General features: G+C 37.9%; 1 protein-coding gene across 4 annotated transcripts in view; it reads right to left on the reverse strand.

Moving 5' to 3' along the window:
* Positions 1-23333, reverse strand: part of NBEA (neurobeachin) — a gene marked incomplete at both ends in the record, with an annotated part of 484059 nt that overhangs the window by 151788 nt on the left and 308938 nt on the right. For 3 of the 4 annotated variants that reach the window (XM_080363323.1, XM_080363325.1, XM_080363322.1), the window contains 2 exons: positions 637-773; positions 15676-15819. In XM_080363323.1, the coding sequence (XP_080219449.1) occupies positions 637-773; positions 15676-15819 (281 nt within the window). Of the gene's footprint in view, positions 1-636; positions 774-12584; positions 12618-15675; positions 15820-23333 lie in introns of all 4 variants that reach the window. The other variant, XM_080363324.1, reaches the window with a different exon arrangement.

The raw sequence follows: 23333 nt of genomic DNA on the forward strand, positions 1-23333 counted from the left end.
TGCTCTGGTGCGGCTGGGATGGAGGGTTTCAGGACGGGGGGGGGGGGGGATGGGGGGGAAGAGTGGGGCGGCGCTGAGGAATTGGTAATAGTAAATGACTTCAGAAATAACAGCTTTCCCAGGAATCAAGTTTTGTGTATATGCTTACTTCCCCCCCCCCCCCCCCCCCCTTTTTGTTTTTCCTCAGAAAATAAGCAGTAACTAGCACTTCAACACTGTTTTCTCAAATGCGCAGCGTCTTCTTACACGGAAACTAACGTTCTTGAAATAACGAGATTCCCCGAGATGCTCGAAAGGGGTAAAACCCTCCGCTGTGTCTCGGGAAGGCTACGGGCTGGGAATGCTGCTCCCTCCAGGGATTTCAGAGCAATTGGCTTAACTCCTAAATCTGACCACGTTGATACAAAGGCATCGAGCGAAAGGCTGTTGGAAAGCGCGCACGCTGCCGTAATAGAGGATTTAACATCATTAATACAGAGGGTGTTTAAAAAAAAAAAAACAAACCAAACGCAGCGAGAGGCGGCAGACGGGAGCGGAGTTTGGAGGGAGGGGGCGGCTCCGGCCCACGTGGGACGGGACTGGGGACCGGACCGAAGAGCGGGGACGGGACCGTGGCCGCTCGCCCGCCGCACTCACCTTGGGGTCGATCTTCTTGAAGGCCTGGTCATCCTCGTCCACCTCGAAGTAGATTTCCGTGGTGGTGATGGAGAGCGTCCCCTTGGCCACCACCACGGGGGCGATGAGCTGTGCTGGCGTGCTGAGGACCACGGGGCCTGCAAGGCAAGGGCAGCGGCGTCAGGTTGGAGGCGCCCGACCGGCCCATCCCCGGTGGCCCTTCCCCTTCCCTCCGCCAAACGAGCGCCCGGCGAGCCCCCTAATAAACTCTGTTTGTAAACCGCCGTGTTTATTCCCCTCCTGCCCGCGGTCAGCGCTTTGAACTCCGCAGTCAGGACAGAAGCGAGCGTGTGAGCTCCGGGGTTGCGAGATAAATCAGCCAGCAGCGAAATTCAGAGGGGTTAGAGTGAGAAATAGCTGTGTCTTAGAAGTAGGTCCCTTCTCTTTTCATGCCCTTTTGCTCCTCGTTAACACTATCGCTGTTTATGTGCGATAGCGGCAACTCGTTCCACACAGTTTCGACATTAGCAGCGAGGGGTCCCCGCGGCGGCCGGACCCACAGCCGCCGGGATGGGCCAGGCGGGCGGCAGAGCTACCGCAGGCCCTGCCCGCTACACTGACCCTGCCAAGCCTGGGGACATCGCTTTTCACCCTGGGTCCAGACCTCAACTCCGAAAGTATCGCGAAAGATTTTATATATATACATATATACTACCTACTTCAATACCACACGCACACAAAGTCTAGCATCGTAAAATGTATTTACGGCAAGATCGTTTTTATTTCAACTTGCTGTCACTTAATCCTTTAAAAATTATTGTAACAATATTTCGCTCAAATATGTTCCTTAACAAGATGCTTGAGCTGGCACTGAAAAGAAGGGACGGAGAAAACCTATTACAAAAGGTAGCCTTCTCCACACCAATTGTCAGGTTTTAATTTAGGAAAAAACTTCCACTTTAACGCAAAAAACAACAGAGGATCGCTTTTTCACCATGTTATCTTCAACATAAAAGCAATCTACTCTTAAAGCTGACAGCGTCGGTGTTTAGGAAGCTTGCTTGCTCTAATTAAAAGATTAAATAAATATAAAACTCTTTCCTAGATTTAACCACTAAAGTATGTAGAGTAAGTTGTATGCACATATATAAACACACACATCCACACACATCTGACATACAAATAAAAAACCACTCAGTGCTGAGAAACTGGGTACCACATCTGACTGATGCACCTCTTAGAAACTAGCAAACTAATCATTTCAGTGAACGCTAAAATAGGATTTGGTTGTTTTATGCACTTCAAATTTTCCATGCACGAACGAAGACCTTGCTCAGATGGCAGAGTGTGCCTGTGTACATTTTCAGCTGCTGTCCCCAGCCACTCGTCTCTCTGGGGACGAAGGCAGGGCCTGGCGCGGCTGAAGCAAATCCTGGTCTGCAGTTCGCACCAGGGCTAACAGGCGTGGATGCAACCCTTCCTCCTTCCCCAGCACTGCGCACACACTTTACTACCAATTCTTGCAAGAAGCACTTCAAATTACTCACTTAGCCTAAATTAATCCTGTATCGGTGCATCTAACTGTCATGTTGTTAATGTTTTACTTTACTGTAATACCCAATTCGAGACCGTATTGCACAATGTTTTGTCATTTATGCTGCAAAATAAATAAAAGGGAAGGGACAGAATACTGTTTGTACAAGGGGAAGCTAAACCGCACAGTTTCAGTGACAGCTTTCGGCAGCCCAGTGTGGCAGGCTGGATAATATTGATACAAACTCTATTTTCTTTCATTTTATTGTTTTCCATCTCCTAATAAACCGGGGTAGCCTCTTGACCCTAGTCAGCTGATCGGAATCACATGCGCCGGGCTTGCTTTGCTGCTCTCCCCGTCTCGCCTCCATCTTCTCTCCCTCCCTTCGCGGTGAGAAAGGAGCCGAGCCGAGCCGAGCCGAGCCGGGAAAGCCCGGCTGCAGGCTCCAAAGGGCAGGGGGATCGATCCGAAACGCCGCTTTAAAGCCTCATCAATCTTCATCAAGGTTGCTCAAGTAATTATGCCCGATTCTCTTGTACGATTACAAGTGGATTTGGGTTTCTATTCCCCAGGCCCCCTTGCTTTGTGTTTACAGAAGGGGGGTCTGGGCAGACAGCGGCTCCCTGTCCTGCAGAAGCACTTGCCCTCTCCAGCAGTGTCCCAGCCCTTCCCCGCAGCGTGGCCGGGAGCCGCCGCTCGGCCCGGCGCAGGGTGACGGGCTCCCGGGCCGGGAAAGAAAAGCGCCTTCGGAAGATGCGTCCTGGAAATGACCCGATATTCTATCATGTTAAGGAGGCGTTTGCGGGCTTTGCTAAATCCCAGAAGGAAGACCATCAATTTAATCCAATTACCTCTTTTCCCTGGTGTTGTGTGGCTAAAATAAAAATAAAGCCAGCGCTATTTAATGGTCAAAAGGCCAAACCCTATAATCTCACATCCAGGAGAAGACAATAGGTGCACCCCGTCTTGGCGGGTGTGCTAGCGAAATGCACTCACGTTCTGGAGGAGGGGGCAGTGCTGCAAAGGCAGGGTGGTGGATGTGGAGGAAAAGGGAACATTCACTTCTTAGACCATTATTGAATGCAGAGGCAGTAGGGAATTTCTGGCTTTCTCCTTCTTTTCCCGATAAAAGGCTCTGAGCTCCCACACCGGTATCTTGACATCTGCCCTATGTTCTGCTCAAATGATAACCTTAGATTTGTTGCAAGGTAAACATCTCAGAGGTATTAAAATACGATAGAGTAAGCGCTATTTTACTTTCCAGACGAGAAAATGTTTGAACGTTTCCTTTTTTTTTTTTTTCTTTTCTTTTCTGCTAAAAGAAGTAGAAGCATAATAAGCAGTGCTCAAATGATGTGAGGTGCTCAAACTAAGTTACAAAAATCTTCACAGATTTTTTTTTTTTCTCCTGAAAGCACAAAATGAAAAAAAAAATCGGTATTAACAGTGTGTCATTTTTACACTTGTCCTTTGGAAATCTCCAATTACAACTTCCAATTCCACAGCATGTTTAAGGAGCACTGAGTCTTTTTGTTGTAGCCTTCAGGGAGCAAGCCAGCCACTGAGAGAATACGAAATTAATCCACTACAGCTATAGAGAGAGAGGATTATGTTTTAATCCCCTTTGGGATAGTCTCTGGATTTTAAGGATCCGATATTAAAATGTTTACATAGAGCATAATCAAAATACTGCAGATTTTCCATATGGCATCGAGCTATCGGGAAGCTTTGGGTCCCTTTCCCAAACCCAATTGATAGTCTAATGAAACAAAAGCCGGGCACACCTGAGCCAAGAGCTGCCGGGATGGGCTCATTCGCATGCGGGGAAGATTTCGAGCTCCGGCTACCAGCCCCACGCCGGCCCCTCTGCGGCGGCGCTTTTGCAGGAGATGTAAATATTCATTCCTAGGGCGGCTGTGGCCACCGAGTAGCGAAGCGCGGCGGCTCTGCCCGCGGCCGTGGCTCCGCTGCCCCGCGGCAGCGGCACCCGGGGATGCTGCCCGGCGCTCCCCGCCCACGTCCAGAGTCGCCGGCAACGCGGAGAGCGCTTCCCTTCCAGCCCCGGGGGAAAAGCCAACCTGTGGCTGCTCCGCTTCATCCAACAGCCTGGGGTTTGTGGAGGGGACGCGCATCTAGAGCGCTTGTCAGATGACGGGACTCTAAGGAACAGCATCTCTTCTCAAGGATCATTTCGTTGCCTGTTCCCAACTTCTCTGGAGCGATCGGGGCGGCCCACAGCGGAGAGACAGCGACTTCGCAAAGAAGTTCTGGCCTTAAAACCAGACCAAGGATCACTTCAGATCCACAGGTCTTGTAACCTTTTCAAATGGAGAATTTTCCGCTTTGCCTGATCCCTGTAGTCGGCACATGTGATTCACATTTCTAAAATAAACGCTACCGCGCATATACATTTTTAAAATAATATTTCCTTTCCAAAAGTAAATGACTGTGGGATTAGGAGGTCCCAGTGAACAAACGCAGAATGTAATCTCTGTCCTCCCCTCCGTTAATTTCTATTAAACGGAGACTTCAGTCCTCATATTTAGCTCTCGCATTTTTCAAGTTCAAGCAAAGAAAGTCAATGCAAGTGAAAAGTTCTATCAGGCCAAAGAGTTTGCTGTCTGCTAAATCAATACCAGTAAAACTACACCTCTTAAGAAAAGCTCCAGAAGAGTTGTATTTTGTCGTGTTATTTCAAACATTTTCATTTTCATAAACTCTCATTTTTAACTGTAAGAGCTAAAGATGCGTTACATTAATGAGCCTGCAAATTACACCAGAAGCATATTTCCTAAGATGATTTGGCATAATTACTCCTAAATAGGTTAAGATATATGCTTTTATCTGCTGAATTATGAAAACAAGCAATTTACTTGCTGCAGACTTGTAAGTCTAACTTCTAAAATAATTTTTGGTGATTGCTTATAGATTAAAAAATATGATCTGGGACAAATATTTTCAAAACATATCCAATCGTCTAGATCAATTTAGTTTTACAATCTACAGGTAATTATTCTGAAAAAAATAAAAGGTCTATAGTGTCAGGTAATTATCTGACACTATTTTAAAAGAAAAAAACCATACCTTAATCTTTTTTTCATATACTGTTTAACACAGAAAATACAGAACAGATTAGTTGAAACCAATAACTTTACTATGTAAAATAGTTTTCCTAAACTACACTTTGTAATTTGATACAATAAACAAGAATTTTAAATAGTAAGAATAATTATTAAAAGTCACTTACAATGTCCTTGAAATAAGATAACTGAAATTCTCTCAGCACTTTAACTCTGAAGCCAAGTGCATCTGACACCGATTTGCATTTAAAATTACTACAAATCCTTATACTTGAAACCATGTATGCGTAACACACACTCATGCACACCAAAACTTCAGTTTCTTGTAATTTAAATCACGTAGCATACAAGCAGAAACACGCATAGGCACCAGAAGCCTCTGAGAAAAGTCCTATAGTCAGAAAAATATTTCAACCAATTAACATCATTAATATAATACATGCACTGCCATGGAAATAACTAGCAAACAAGGTAAGCTTCCTAAAAAACCGATTCATACAATTTAATACTTTTTGTTCCTATTGTTGTCATAAATCTGATCCAAACTACCCTGAAAAAAAGACTCCTGCAGTAGATATATTGAACTTACATGAGGATGCTTGCCCTCAATTTGTTCTCCACTATAGCAGGTACAGGGAATAATTCCTTCACTAAAGCCAAGGCTTTTATAAGAATGTATATATACAGCTCTCTTTACGTATCACTTTCAATAGTTTCAATAAAGAGAACAATTTGCACAACTTTTTGATTGCAGAAACCAGAATCTAAGTCTAAACATGACCATAATCTTGTTTTTCTCCTCCCCCACTGAATAATAACCCCAGTTCCTTTCCCCTGTTTTCAGAGATATCCAAACTTACTTTGTTGGCTTTTTACTCTTGCACAATCATATGTTTCATATTGTGAGGGAGGGATTGATTTTTATTGTTTGTTTAAATGTCATTGCCAGTGCGGATAGGCCCTGATATCCAAAATTTTCCCCACTTTCCCCCCTTTTCTCTATAAAGCATGTAACACTACTGCTAACATCAAAGATCAACCACAATGGTCTTTTTCAACAATAACTAAACAATTACAGCAACTCAATTCTCTTAAGTGGTGCCATAACAGCAAACAAATGTGCTTGATTAAAAAGAAAATGTAAATAAAAATAATCTTAAGTATTACAACTGTGAAAAAAATGCTAAGAAATAAATGCATCTTTTTCATGAAATTGTGAAAATAATTAAAGATAACATTGCTTAAGAAAAAGAGTAGTTTTCTCTAAAATGTACACACACTTTCCAAATATTTGAATTAACAGATGCATGCACCTCCATAGGTAAATTATTATTTGAATTCCATACCTTCCTAGTCACATTGAAAGAGAAATGTAAAATAGTACTTCTTCCTGAGAGAAAATGTGTTTTGCAATATTCCTGAGAATAAATATCTCTTTATATTGTTCAAAATGAGATAGAAGGCAGCCACTTAATAAAATGGTTGCAATGGTTACAGAATATGCAGAGAGAAACTCAAAACTGTACCAAAGTCAATCTTCCTAGATATCTTCTTACCATGGAACAATTAGCTGTGTGCCTAACAGCCTAAAGCAACTGAGAAAATCAACTTTTGCCTCCTTTTGCAGATAAAGTCTGATTTGTACTGTAGCATACATGAGAACCTCTGAACTGTGCTCAAACTCCGAGTTGCTTACGTGGGATTAGTACTGTTCCAGGATGTGTTCAAGTGCCAACCTGTCAGATGACCAAGTATTAATAATAATCAAGACTCCCCTTAATTATTTACAGCTGGCTAGAGACTTAAATATTTGGGATAGGGACCTCACTACCGCAATGCATATATTTGCCACTTCAAAATTAGATTCATACAGTGAGCTCTGCCTGAAGCTATACCTTGGAAGGACTGAGTAATTCAAGCTAGTCTGGGAACTAAGAAGTTGATTGTTAAGCAGTGCATCCAGATGGCAGTATACTACACTAATGCACTGTGACCCACGCTAGATTCCTCCTAATTTTCTGGTAAAATTTAAGGTACTTCTTTTCGCCCACATAAGTTACAGTTTTCCTCTCTGTGGGAACCACTATAGCTGTCTATTTACTCAAAAAATAACAGAAAAAACACATTTTAGAAAAGCATAATGAATATTGGAAGAAGAAAGGAGAAAGCTGGGTGCATCTTGCTATAGCAGTATACCACTGATACAGGAACTCGTAATGAGTCAGGAACAGGAGGGATGAAATCCCAGTTGCAAGTCTGAGTGAACCAGACTTGATGGGTATCCTATACAGTCCAGCTTGTGCACCTTGTCATGCCAACAGAGCTCAGCTGATTGGAAATGAAGTGAAGGATGTGAGCCTTCAGCTTTCATTTCTTCTCATCTCCATTCTGGAAAAGCTTTTCAGGATAAACTGTAAGCCTTATACTTCTTGAGACTGTAGTGTTGTGTTCAGATAGTTCATGATATTTTAGTTTACTTATTTGGTTAGCTACTCCTATATGTGTGTGGGAAGAAAGAATTAAATTGAATTAGCATATAACTTGCTAGGTATAGTTGGAAGAGTTATCTAAGATTTAATAGTTGTAACTTCAAAAATTTCTGAAAATATTAGTATCTGTAAACAACACCAGAATGGATAAAGAATGTTTTTGAGTATAAGTTTGTCTGCTGGCTGATTGCATGTTTGCTTTCCCACAGTTAGGGAACTTCTGAAGACTCTCACATAGATTCTCTCATACCTATCAAAAGGAGAACTGATGTGGCAGGCTCTGTCATGTAGGCTTTCTTCTGTAATAACCTGATTTCAGTGAAGGAATTTTATTGCTTCTGAAATCCTTACTCCTGTGTTAAATTTTGTTCAAAATGGTTTCCAGGTTCAGAAGTTACAAAGATAGAGGCTGATAGACAATGCCCACGTAAACCTAATTTCTTTAGAAAGTTAAGCCAAAAGCACTTATGTAATAGGCTGCCAGTGAGGGCCATCCAATGTACTGGATAAGGCTGCCTCTTGTACAATTTCTGGACAATGAAAGCAAGACTAACCAAATGGTCTTCTTGACCGACTTATTAGCTTGCTTCTTTAACACAAATGCCAAAACAACGACAAAAGCAAAAAATCTTGTCCATAGGTCAGCAGAAGTTCTGGATACACTCCTACCACTAATATACATAGGTCTGTCCCTATAGAGTCTTACATGAATTTTGGAGAATAGGGATTTTCATATGGAAATAAATTACGTAGTGAAGATGAAATAAAGTGCAGAACTGTGGAGTCTGGTTGCTTACGTCTAGACCTGTCTCTCTGCAGTCTCTCTTCTCTATATTAGGTAGCTCACCAGCTTGACCTTTGATCAGCTAACGAGTTCCACCCAGACTGTGGTACTTCAGGAAAAGGGAGAAGTTGCAGACCTATGCACTAGGCAAGTGTGCACTTGTAGGCTCCACTGTAGCCTAATTCTGCAGCCTGAGAAGTTTCAAATCAAAACAGTTTTGCAATTAATAGGGAAAAAAAAAAAGAAATTGAAGTAGACTGGTAAGAGTGGACAGTAGGTGCACAGGAAGCACTCTCATAGCCTTCCATAAATACAAAACAACAACATTTGAATTGATGTAATTTTAAATCAATTTAAATAAATAAATATTTTTATTAAATATTATTATTAAAATAAATTTAATTTTTCCTGGAAAGCAGGAAATTCAGCTGCCATTTTAAATGTCAAAAATTCTCAAACTTAAGAATGGGATATAATAAGGTACAAAGAGAAAAGGTCTTAAAAGCTGTGTTTAGTAGCAGTGATATGCAACTGACAACCACCTTATAAAATATTAAGCTATTTTAGATAGTAATGTGGAAAAAAATATTAGAATAAGCACTTAGATGTCTAAAAATAGTATATTATAGAAACTGTGGGGATTTTTCTTTGTTGTTGTTGTTTTCAATGTGAAAGCCAACTACATATCAAAAGTATAACTGTTTTCAGTTTATGCCTGAATCTATCCTCTAAAATAAACTCATACAAATACATTTTTCTTTTCTATACTTAGAGTTGAGGATCGAAATCTGAATATATAATCAGCAGAAACTATGGAAATCTGTTTGAATTAAATTTCCATTTTTGGACGTGCAAGGCTTGTGTGGTTACATGTCTACCATAAAAAGGGAAAAAGAACCACTCTTTTCCATGTTCCTGTCCCTTCCCGAAACAGACAACCCCCTGCAATGGCATTCCTATATTGAATGCTAATTTGCAAGAAAAATTGAGTTGGAGAGGAGAAAACGACATAGGAGTGATGCTGAATTCAGTGAATAGTTTCCACTGAGAAGCTTGAAAAGGTAGGAGAAATATTAAGACTTTTTTGGATGTTTTCTAATGAAATCTTGATATTTGTTATTTAACTGACATATTTGTGTGTGCACATGTACAAATATACTTTCTTAAAGAAAAATATACAAAACATGGAAAATCTTAAGGTACCTTAGCTACCTCCATACAGAGAAAAAAGACAGTGAGAGAAAGAGAGTTCATGAGAGAAGAGTGAGAGAGAAAATGAGAAAAAAAGAAAGAGAATAACTACTACCTCTGACTTTGGAAGCCTTAGAGGTGCAAGGTGTTGGAGGCTGAGAGAGAATTATTAGGAAGCATCACTGCACAGTTTGTGACAACCCTTCCTGAGCTTCCCTTGTGGTTCCTGCTTTCTGTCCCCCTTGGATCCCCACAGATGGCCAGTGCCACTCAGAGCCACTGGTGTATGGATGCCAAACATTGGAGCAGAAGGAGAACATGTGATGGGCATAGGGCTCTCCCACCCTCACAGGAGAGGACACACCAGGGAGGGAGGAGAAGGGTTGGAGAGGAAAGATGAGGCCACTCAGAACCACTGTCTTTCTTTGTTGTCCAGGAGCTGAGAGGGATGAAGATGATCCCTTTCCTTTCCTCCAAAACCTCTTGGATAGGCTGTAGTCAGTACTGGAGACAATATAATGTGCTATTTGGTCCTTTCTTTCAACTCATTATTCTTACAGAAGATAACATAACATAACAAACTGAACTTTGGTTGGTCCTAAACAAATGATTTTTTTGGTTTTGATTTTGTTTTGTTTTGTTTTTGTTTTGTTTTGGTTCATTGTTTTTTTTTTTTTTTCCCTGCGAAACCTAATGATTAAAAAATCTGCCTTCTTAGTAGAGTCCAAAGTTACTGTTGTTTTCTTTAATTAAGAAAACCTAGTGTTTAACTACAATAAAATACCCCCCCACAACCAAAAACCAACCAAACAAAAACACAAACAAAAAAAGAGCTTATACACCTTAACAACATTTTGAGATGGCAACAGAAGGAAAAACAATTACTCCCTCCATTACTCCTTAAGACTAGGTAAGAAAAAGTAGCAAACAGCTTTGCTTACCAGAGGTTGTCTACACTGGTCAATTCTTGTAAAGAAAATTCAATGTCAGATTTTGGCCATAAGAAATGTTACTGTAACTAAATGCATATACATATAAATAATAAATGCATATTTTTATATATATATATATGTATATATATATATATATAAAGATGAGTCAATTGTATTTCAGTTTTCCATCCCAAATACTTACTTTGTGGGCTTTTTGTGGTGTTAGATGCCACTCCTCGGGGGTGTTAGTGTTTTATTACTGCATCTGACTCTATGCAAGGCTTCAAAATAATTTCAGAAATGTAAATGAGTCCTTTGTTAGAACTCAGAATAGAAAATTTCCCTAAGGGCTAATTTTATTTATTTTATTTGATTTTTTTGGTACTGCTATACAATTTTAAATGCAACTCTATGTAGTAGAACTTTTGGAACTATTCTAATTTCCTCTACTGACAGTGTCAAATATTTTTTCAGTTGGAAATCGCTCAAAATAGTGATGACTTCTGTTAGTTTGTCTGAAATGAGACAAAAGGCTTATTTTGCATAGGCCACAAAACAGATGTTGATAATGTTTGGTTACCACCAGTCTTGTCTGGACTTCAAACAGATGACCTGGATGTGAAAGGTCTTATATCTCATTAATAATAATAATACAAGCTGTCAAATCCTCATGACCCAACGTGTTCTTTAGTGCAGGGCAGTAAGTCATTACACTCTGCACACTATCAAGAAGTCTCGCTTATCACATTTAGTCCTCAAGCCAATGCGGACTAGCTACCCATGTGGGCTTGGATGGAAGATCAGCTCCTATTTAGCAGTAGTAATGCTGCTTTCTAGAAATATTTCTACACTGAAGCTGACAGTTGCTAAAAGTTAATGCAGTGCTGGGTCGCTGTAACTTACTCAAGCCTTCCTGGCACACTTGCATTGGGGTGGGGGGGCTTCCTTCCAACTAGAGACAGTTGTCCAAGAAGAAGGGAAAGTTCACTAGTGAAGGCTAAGATATGTTAAGACTAAGATGCATTAAAGGCAGTTAGCGGCTTTTCTTTGGTTTATTTGGATGAGTTACCCAATCTCCTTGTATAATGGAATGAATAATATGTATTTATTCTTGCAAGACTGTTGTGAAGCTGTAACTCACCATGGCTTGTGAGGAAGTTGATTGAGCCCATGCAAGTAACCAGACAGATGCCTGCCAAAGCTTTTTATCTTCCTAAAATAACCCAAAGCCTCATATCTTTATTTCCTTTTTTCTTTCTAGAAACTACACTTCAGAGAGTAGCAAAATACTTTGTCAGGGATACTTTTTGCTTGGCTGGGGCCTACTTGCTGTTGCTACCAGCCATATGACAAAATAGCTAAAATCTGCTCCAGTTACACAACGTGGATCTTTCAAAAATGCCATTAAGGCCAAATTCTGCTCTTGGATGTGCACAAACTATTCTCAGCAATTCAACTGCAACTTCATAACAAAGAAAACAGAACATATGAACATATTTCTAAAACGTAAAATTCATAAAACCTGAGTGGTTCAACATTTATTCTATTTTTAAAAACATTTATGACCTATTTTAGTGCAAGATCAGTGCTTTAAAAACAAAACAAAACAAAAAACTATGAAGAAAGGAAATTAATTGTCTGTTAAAACATATTTTTCTTTGAGAATGCCTGCTGACAAAATTAGAATACATCCACATATTTTTCACTTTGAAAAAATCACCTACTAAGCAGAAGACAAACGGATAGCAAATTTGCATTCTCAGGCTCTTAAGAGAAAAGGTAAGTATTAAGAGTTCTGTTTCAGCATTACAAAATAGAAAAGGAAAAGGAGAAGAGTTAGTAATATCAACTAACTACAGTGGATTTGATTAAATTACCCACAGATTCGCAATATATTAGAACACTGTTAAAACTGACTGGGCTATGTCAGTCATTAGTTCTAACACAGATGTGACTTGCCTCTTGAAGTGAACAGTCTGGGAAGAAAAGGAGCTAAAATTGAAACAGAAAAATGTAATGTAAAAATATTTTAATACGTTAATGCTAAAACAAGAACATCATCTTTTGATAACTCATATTGTAAGACAGATAAAATACTGCTTTAGTTAAAAATCTTGAAGTAATAATTCTATGACCATAATAACATGGAATTTGATTTTTATATTTTATTAAAATACTACTTAATATAATGAAATCTGACCAATTGCCACTGCAACATATGGAATACTAAGATAATATAATAAAAATATTCAGACTATAAGTATTTAAAAATTTTCCATCCCATATGTAATTTATCAAAGTGAACTTTACATTGATTTGTGCCACATGGTTGATGAAAAACTATAAAGACTCTCTGGAACAAAAGGTATGTACAGATAACTTCGTATGAACAGTCTCAATCTGTTTCAAACTTTCCCTTTTTTAGTTTTAACCCCACAAATCAAAATATTGTAATATTTATATTCTCTTAATTAAAAGTCTTATAAAACCTAAGGTCTCATCTTTTTAAAAGGTGCCTTAGTTTCACAGGATAAACAATGTTAAATTGTTTTAGTTAAATGTGGACAATCTTAAATCAATTTAAACCTGGTTTATAATGATTTTGTTTAATTCCTATCCCTTCCCGAGACAATCCAAATCATTGCTAATCAGGTTTAAATTGATTTAAGCTTTAAAGTTGAATTGGAGGCATATCTGAATATAGAAATTCCTGTGTGTCATTCCACTCTGAACAGTAACTAGATAATGATGCTGTGATATACTATAACTTGATATATCCCAATGATTTCCAGATCACATACACTGAATCTACATAACTCTTTAGAATTAGACAAGAATGTACAGTGTGGCTTTATTGTGACTTGCTTTTCAGAGCTGTCAGAGATTGCTCTAACCTTCTTAAGTATAAAACCCACTTTCCTGCTTTTCTTGACTTCAGTTCTTGGACTCAAGTTTCAGAGTCACATTGTATATACTAAAAACTGTGGGAAACAGTGAAATCATTAAATGCAAACCTATGCAAAATCATGCAGTGAAACAGAGGGTATGGAAGGATTCATTATTTTTTCACTGATTGGTAAAATTTACAGAAGACAGATACAATACCATGTGTGACCATTAACTCCCAAAATCATTTCAGCTCCAAAAATGAGCAGGAGTCAAACAGCAAAGACTGCAGCTAAGATGACAGTAAAAAGGTGGTAGTGGAATGTGGGTTCTTTTTGACACATTCACAGTTTTTGGTACACATAGAGCAACATTAGCACATTACCTCGCCACACTTGGGACAAGGAACACAAAGGCTAATTTCTGACACTGTTAGGGGACACATCCTGTCAATATTTCAAAAGCTTGGTTGTTTTTTTAATTTTTTTTTTTTAATAATTATTTTTTTTTTCCTAATACTGACAATATCTCCCAATTTCTAGAAACTGTAAAAGAAAAAGACTAGAATTCCAGGGGATGTCATATATGTAGTGATTTCAAGTAAAAGGGTGCATTGCATGTATTAAAGATGCATTGAAATACCAGGTTTTTGCAGAGGGATGTAGCTATAGGGATTGTATCGCATTGGTGTCTTTGAACAAAATGGCAGTGTTGGGGCATATATAAGAATTTTATAGCTGACTCTCAGTTTTTCCAGACTGGACAAGAAAATTTCATGTCCACTTTGCAGTTCAAATCAATATTTCAATGTAAATGCATATTGCAGAGTTTAACCTGTAGCAACGTATGCATATTTAGTTGGAAGCACTGTTCTTAGATATCAGAACTTAACCAAAGCAGTGCTGAGTTTTAGTTCTAAAGGAGAAAAGGACATGGATCAAATTATCCCTCTAATGGTCCTACTTGACACACTATTTTATTAAGACAGCAGTGTCTCAGCAACAGCTAGCTGCAGACTGAGGAAGCAAGCAGGCCGACATATTAACTGTGATAATCATATACTGATGGTTGCTCCCAAATAAAAGCATTTACTTCCCCCGTCTGCTCTGCTCTAGTTTCAAAGTATGAGGCTAACTTTCATGTAGGCATTTTTTGCCTTTGTTCATTTGTTTGGTTTGGTTTTACTGTCCATTTATGATCTTATCTTTGCTACAACTTTCCACTTTGTCATCAGAAGAAAGTACAGGAGTGAAGACAGCTATTTTAGAAATTCCATTATGCAGAAAAAAAAAAAACCAACTGAGGCATCACAAAACTTCCCCTTAGTGGAATAAATTAATACAGATTTTTAAAAAGATAAAAATTTCATATGGCTTTTCACAGTTCTCACATTCTTATCTCATCTGATAGATGAGTGCATTTTCAACTCTCAACATGCCTTTCTTTTCAGACTACATCCCCAGGAAGGTAGGATTGCAGACAAAACTGCAATAGAACCTGCTAGAAGATAGAACTGAGACCTCACTGCACACCTTCACACCAGGAGAAAGGAGCAGAAGGGATCTCTCATGTACATTTTCACAGAGGACTCACTCCCAGCTCATTTGATAACCAACATAGGTCATAGCTTGGTTACAGTTTCCCTTTCTTAGCTCCTGTTTACAAGAGGCAACTTTTTCCCTTGCTGTGACAGATGGGTTGAGATTCTGCAGATCCCCCTTAACTCCATCACGGAGAGAAGTGGGTGCCAGTGGGAGTGCAGGTGTCTCACCACAAGCTGCGTGGCCCTTGGGATCAAGCCATGAACACGCACAACCACACTGACTCACAAAACCCCGAGTTACAGAATTAGTCCACTTTTCCATTTTGACCAAAAATGAGACGTTCTCACCATGGTTTAACAGAATTTTCAGCAAGTCACGGGCAGTACTAAAAGTACTCGAGGCACTGCCAAGTCTCACATCTCTGCTGAAATACTATGCAATGGGCACATGCTTTGTAATCAGTTTCCCTAGTAGGACAAGGTATTAAATCTACAGCACAAAGAATCTGTAATTGTATACTTAGCTGTCAATATTAAGACACTAACCACAAAGGTCAAGAACTGGCAAGTTTAAAAGAGCCTTTTGGCTCATATCTTAGTTGCAATTAAAAATATAATTACCTGCAAGGTTGTCAATCTCTTTCTCTTGGAGCAGGCTAACAGCATCATCATCTCCTTCCAGCATAAGCTCTGTTTCTGCATTCTGATTTACCACAGCTTGACTTCGGAAAGTTTTCTTTGATTTCACTACATCCTCTTCAGTGCCTAAAAAAAAATTACAAATGTTGTGAATTTAGTTGAATTATATTATAAATATAAAACAACCACAACAAAGTAGCAAAAAAATACAGTATAAATCATATTTATTGAAAAGGAAAGAAACAAAAAGGAAAGAAACATTTTCTAAAACTTTATCAAGGTTTACAAAATACGCAGCCTTATTCTGTATTTCAAAACATATCTTGAATAAAATAAAAACTGTTGCACAAAGACTGTTCTGCTTTTAATAATTGCTATTTACTTTATGTTCAATGTTGTTCCATTAGTTTTCCACCTGCAAGAAATTCAGCAAGTGTTTATCTTGGGTTCCTGTTGTCCTGGCTCTGACGAAGCTCTGAGAGCTCAAACACCTACTCTAAATAAAGGAGTTGCTTTTGGAAATTCAAAATCTGTCATAATTTTCATCTGAGAGATAAGCATGACAGGATGGTGAAGTAAGGGATTGGTTATCTCAATGTACAGTAACAACAAGGTAGGCTAGGCAGAGACTCAGAAAATACTAAAAAAGACAAGCACGGTGAGGGAACTTTGGTGTCTGCCTGTGTGTGTGTTTTCAAGGAGAACAGTAAAAATGCTGGTATATGGACATGTGCCAAAGGACTTCACAGGAGAGCCTTACCCTTCCTTCTTGTCTACAACTGACTTTTTTCTGTTCAGACTGACAGTTCTGTACAGTAGGAGAGATCCCATCTTACATTTTGGGAAGGTCCTACTAGTGCTTGCCAGAGTTTATTTGCATGATGTAAGAAATTAATCATAGTGTGGTCAAATGATAGAATCATAAATAGCTTTAATACAATAAATGTTACTGTTGTGATATTTGCACAATGTTTCTTTCTTAGCTGAGGAGAGGTCATTAGTTTTATTTCAGTACTACAGACTCATAGTAGTCTAAGGCAAGAAAGCTTTCAGTATTTTTCCTAAACAGAAAACCCTGCATCTTCACCTTGGACCATACAAGATCTGGGCATCTTCGGTTCTGCCAACCAAGAAATAAAACCCAAATATTCTCTCTCCTTTCTGTATGATACTTTGGAAATTTGCTTCTTACTAAGCTACAGAATGGTGGGGGAAACCTGAGGAAAACCAGGCATTTGTGGATTTTGTTTTTCTTCTACAATGCCTGAACATAAACATGAAGAATACTATTATGGCAGATGTAAAATGATAAGGTAAAGCCCAGTAAGGCTCACAGCTTCATATTAATAGAGGACAACTAAGAGGGATATAGTAAGCAGATAGGTTAGTGAAGGCAGATGCATGGAATGAACTGATATGTCAGGAAGTTTTGTTATTACAAACAGTGGGGAAGGTCTTATGATTTTATTTCCTACTTATATGAATCTTCTAATTAGTGTGTACACAGGAGAGTCACACCATACAAATAAAAATGGTGGAGGTATATTTTTCTGTTAGCGTGTATATGCAGTTCCAAGATCCCTGTCGGCATGTTGCTTGATATTGGTCTCCACCTCAGGCTGAGACAACCTCATGTTTTACATTGCATAATATTAAACTTTCGTACACTATTGCTGTTACCTCAATTGTTATTTCTGAGACTGTTGAGTAGGTAAAGAAAAACAAGCAAGAAAAACTCCGTTTTTTCACCAAGCCCAAAATGAAGGACAGTATCTCTAGTCCTCCTGTTTAATGCTCTCTCCTTTAGGTCCACACTGATACTGATGGGATTAAAACGATGTTGATGCTGATATGCACTAATACATTGTGCTTTGCTGTGTTCCATTATTAGGCTGTGATCATTACCTCACTTGCACAGGTTACTACTTAGTACAATTAACTGTCATTATTCACCCAATTTCAAATGAAATCAAGTAACTACCAGTTGGAAAAGTTTTCAGTATTATGTCCAAGCATGTCTTTTGTTTTTTGTTTGTTTGTTTGTTTTGGGTTTTTTGGTGTGTGTGTGCATGTGTGTTTTTTATTTGTTTGTGGGTTTTTTTGTTTGTTTTGTTTTTTCTTCCCCAATTCACAAAAAGGAGCAAGGATTGCAGGACTTTGGAAAAACACAACAGACCTTCAGTTCTACTACATCAGAATTGTCCTAAGTATTTAATTGCTAGAGCAGGATCTTGTTACCCTTATGTTTACTACAAGGGAGTTTAGCCTCATTTGATACAAGTAATAGTTCCTGCTGTGAAGTGTTTGACACTAAAGAAGACTGTACCTGAGATGAACTAGCATGACGGAAGCACAAAAATACTGTTCTCTTCATTTTTGGTAGTTCTAGTGAGTGTTAACTGAAGTTTCTGAGCTTTATAAAAACTGATAATCTTCAAATGAATTACTTCAAAGTACTAATCTGGAGTAATCGTAGAGTCAGCCATTTCTGTAGTAACTGATTAGATTAGTGACAGTCCTTTAAAATGATTTATGCATGAAGATATATTTTTAAAATTGAAAGAAAAAAAGTTCCAAGCTCCAAATTATTCCTGACACTTAAAATGCATCAGAAGAGCCTGAAATTCAGTGGATTTTAAATTCCTTGTGATGAAGGTTCCAGTTACCGGGTTATAGAAATATTGCCAGACACCAATGTAAGAAAAGTGGTAGAGCAGAAGGCATTAAATTAGGCTGGCAAATTTGGAGCTCAGCAACAAGACAAATGGTTCTAAAATCCATTCTGGTTTATAATATTAAACATACATTTATCTAAAAGAAATATAGTAAATGGAACTTCTTTGTCTTGCTGGAAAAAAGTTCTGGGTTGGCTGTTGTTTAAATTTATCACTTTGTTGAGTGCACCTCAGTTTTGCCATACTGTACCAAACATTTATCTAAATGAAAGTGTACGAGACCCAGAGTTGCCCTTCAATCACTATATCCTTTATGAATTAGAGTTCCATTTATCAAAATTACAGCAAGAAGAGTAAGGTCTCACAGGGCTGTCTCATTACAAGGCTTGTAAACACTGTCCTTACAAAGAAATGGTTTAACACCTAACAAATCAAAAACTGATTGGGAATAGAATTTATTTGAGATCATCTATCTTCGGAAGACGTGCTGTACTGAGTGCACTTCGTGGCCTTTCTACCCATTCATCAAGAAATTAACAAGCGAAGACCACAGACCACCAGATCTCCTTGAATCCTGAAATGTGAAATATGTTCAAAACAGATCTGTCACAGATGTTCTATTTTTATATTTCAAGATAACTTCAAAAAGGTTTTAAAAGAAGAGAACCTCACCAAATAAGAAAAACAACTTGTCTCTTTAAAACCAGACAACAAACTGAATAAAAAATTATATGACATAAAACTATGTCTAGTATTGTTAACAATGATATAAAAAGAAGAGATGAATAAATGAATACTTTATATTTCAGTGTGTTTGAAAAAAAAAATCAAATTATTTTTTCAAAGTCCCAGCAAAATTACTAAGAAATGAAATTCATTTCCAGATATTTCATTTAAATATCTTTTTAGGACACAAGGAATTTGTATTTTAAAGACAGAACATAGAATGGTATTAATGTAATTTCCTAAGTCTAATTAGAAAATGTTTCAAATCCATCAAAATAGAAAAAAAAAAAAAAAGAAACTAGATACACTTTCAAGACAAACATTTTGACATTGGGGTACACAGAACTGGAATTGGCAGTTGCTATCAGTTCTTGTCCTTATCCTTCTAAAGGGATATTTTTCTAGACTGGGATTTGAAAAGAAGCCTTGAAATAAGCATCATGGTAATTCTTAAAACTACATTTTTCAAAGGAGTTAAAGGAAATATGTCACTCAGCTTGCACTGAAGTCTACGGGAAGTTGGTGCTTTAATTTCTTAAAACTTGAAGGCTCTGTCTTAAAGATATTTCATGGCAATGTATAAGACTAGAGAAGCTATTTCAAAAAAATCCATCTTTTGTTGCACCTGTTATCATCTTGTTCATTTTTTAAAATGTGCATGTTCAAAACTGGCTTCCTACAGTAGCTTTAGGATAACTGAAAAGAGCTCATCTTTTAAAGAAATTAAATAAACCAACAGCCACTCTACAAAATCTCAACTTCCATGAAAAGGTGTGCATTTTATATGTCTGAAGGGTTATATAAGCTGCACAGTAAACTTGTACAATATTGCCAAGAATTTACTAATCTCTCTTCCAGTAGCATTACTTTTCCTTAAACAGAAATTACTTAGCAGACTGAAAGATCCCAAAACAATCCCCCACAAAACCCTAATAATTTCCAAAGAACAGGAGAGTCTCATGTGATTTTGCAGCTACAGCCTCTAGAAATCTTGAATACAGGCAATACTTTAAAAAATGTTGAGGAGGTTATTGTTACATCTGAATTTTTACTTCTCTGTTTTCAATTAAATCAATAAATTCCCTGTTGGGTTCTGTAGGTCACAACAGGTTCTAGAGATGCAATCTAAATTTCAAAGACAATATAAGTGTCCAGACCCACAAAAAATAATACAATTTTTAAATTAGCAGTACCAACACAACATATTGTTGATTACATTTATGCCAATGTATTGTCATTTTGTTAGACATTATACTAAATACTATGATTTAGTTGAATACAGGAAAGGAGTTTCTAGTTCTCTCTCTAATTCTATCCATTTGTTATATATATATGTATATTCAAATATTGTGTTTTAATTTTTTTTCTCTGTATTTAGCAAAAAATGAGGTTAAAGATATGGTTAATTTTAAGAAAAGTTTGCTCGGTAATACTATAACCAACAAAAGGAGACTACTGCTTCTTATAAAGTTGTTTCCATAGTTTATTTCAACGAATTACCGATAAGGCAATTTATGCAGTGAGTGCTCTTTGATCTTTGGAGAGAGATGGCAGAATGGAAAGTTAACCTCATTTTAATGTTACCTAAATATACTGACAGGAAATTCTAATGTTTCCAAACATCTGGAAATCTGCTTCATGGGATGGTGTTCTTCTTTTCTGTAAGAAAGCTTTTTCATATATTGTCTTTTACAGTTTTATGTGGCTTCTAAAGGAGCATTTTGACATAAAGTCTGTTCTCTCTACAGTAAAATGCTGCATTTAATTAAAAACTCTCTTTTATAGCAGCTGAAGTACAGTTTTTGTGAAGCTGAGTTCTCCTCAGAAACTTTTAAGGATAAAGTTGCTTTTTCCTGCTTGCAGATCACTGGTACTTACTGCTCTGTAGAACATTGCTTTTTTGCTGAATTTTAATCACCTAAGGTAGTTTTAAATATTTTATTAAATAAAGGAATTCAGAATTAATTCCTTACAAAAAGACTACTCAATAGGTCATGATGTGAACCATGAAATTATCTCACAGGTAGAATATAATTTCTCAACAGAGTCTGAAAGAACCAAGTTTTTTTCTTGGAAGATATTTTTTGTTTATTGCACAAACCTTAACTTTTACAGAAAGAATCAAGCTTATGTGCACACAGAATTAAAATGCAACACTATTATCTACCTTTTTTGTCCATTCAACATTATTATTAGTTCAAAACACTTAGAAAAAAGCTTTGCGAGATAATCTTCCTGCTTTATATATCCTAACAGTTTAAACCCCTGCTTTCATTGCTAATCTTTACTAACTCGATTAGGCACCGGGACCCTGGCAGCGATCATAGTTATGGAGAGCAGCTGCTTGGGAGTCTGTAAACTGACCCCTACAAAACCCAGTGAGATTAAATCATCGACATGGTGACCATTCCACCCCAGCCTAATATCTTTCTGCATGTCTACAGAGCCAGCCCTCCTAGGGCTGCCAATCCCTCCATGGGAATCGTGCACCAGGTATTCTGGGTCTCCTCAAGAGACCGGACCTCTGGCTTGGAGCAGCAGACCGGTGCTGGAATATCACCATGAACTGTCCCCACCTGTGTCTGCTAGAGTTGTTATTTAAATTGCAATGTGTTTCTGGAACTGTCAGTTTTGACTGGCATATAATTGAGTTTCCCTAGAGAATCAGAGAAGTGACTGTTATTAAAGGAAAGCTGGTTTTAATAGATTTAATAAAAGCCAGAGGAATCTAAATCATATTTTCATTATTAAAGATCTTTGAAGAAATGAGGGAGACGGACTACGAAAACTGTGCAAAAATTAAAAATCGCATACATTTGTATTGGAACTTGCTTCCACCAAAAGTAAAACCAAATTACATTTTTGTTTTCTATAATAAATACCTGAAAATGTAATCAGAGGCATGCCATACATTTTTCTCCAACTTCTATGTCTAAAATCTGACCAAATCACCTTCTTTATTGTGAGTCATTTGTAAATAAATACTGCTGTACAGCTTTTCCTCTTCAGACTTCTCAGATGTTTTGCATTGTACGAATGAGACTGACAAAAACTACGCCAAGGAGGAGACTGAGAATAAGGGCAAGGCCAAAATGATCACTTCTCAAATGAAACTGAGGGTTTCTTAAACAAGAAATAATTGTAATCGAAGTGTTGTATATTACTGTTTACTGACCTACATAAATATAAAGGTGAAGTTACCACCTTGGACACTTGTTATTTTTATTGTTTATTGATAGAAAAACTGAGGTTCCGAGTGGTTATGAGATCAATTTTTAGAAGTTGTTAATATTATAATTGTATTTATTTGAGATTTCAGATGTGCTAAGCATGTGAGAAAGGATCTTGCACTGATTCAGCAGCCATCACAAACATCCAGGGGGTTACAGTTGGATATGCCCAGCCCAGCACATGACACAAGGCATTTCAGGCTCTTGAAGGGCCGTCTTCATCCTGACTGGAACCAGAAGTCCTTCTAACGGGAGCTTAAAACAGCCAAATGTTTATATTTGGATTAAGATGTAGTTTGCCACTGTAACTTGTACACACAAGAATGGATTCATATTTCATGACTGCTGACCTTTACAAATCCCTGTCAGTTTGAAATGCAGCCTCTCAGTGTATACTGTAGTTTGATAAATTGCAGAAAGAAGCTGAGTTCTCTCATATGCTGTGGATCACTTAAACAGGCAAAGATGATACACAAGAAAAATAATTAAGAGCAATAAAATTTCCCTGTGTTTCCAGCCATTTTATAGAAGTACAGTAACAGCTGAGAGGAAAATAACTACATCACACCAACAGTTATTGCTCAGTGGAAAGGACATCAAGGACACTTGCAAGTAAGAGAATTGGATCAATATTAACGCGATTTTCATTTCATGCTTCCCCAACTCCAGTAAGCTGACAATATACTCTGATTATGTGAACGGCCTCTGAGTAACATAGAAAAGGTTATTAGAGCAAGAGGTGGAAATGGAATGCACTTTTTATATTGACAGGTCTGCTAATAGACTGTACTGATTTTCAAAGCCATGCAATGCATTTTCACAATTTGGTTTTGACAGCAAAAAGGAATTTCATTTATCCTTAATTCAAAATATTCACATGTAAGCAAAGGTTTCTTAAGAAAGGCCACTGAAGAGGGTAATCAAACTATTTCAATAGAAAAATGTAATTAATAAGGTAAGAAGCAAAAGGTGATTGAATTTAAATATGTATGACATGCTAATGAAATAA

The sequence above is a fragment of the Nesoenas mayeri genome (genome assembly GCF_963082525.1).
Source record: "Nesoenas mayeri genome assembly, chromosome: 1".
Taxonomy (NCBI): Eukaryota; Metazoa; Chordata; class Aves; order Columbiformes; family Columbidae; genus Nesoenas; species Nesoenas mayeri.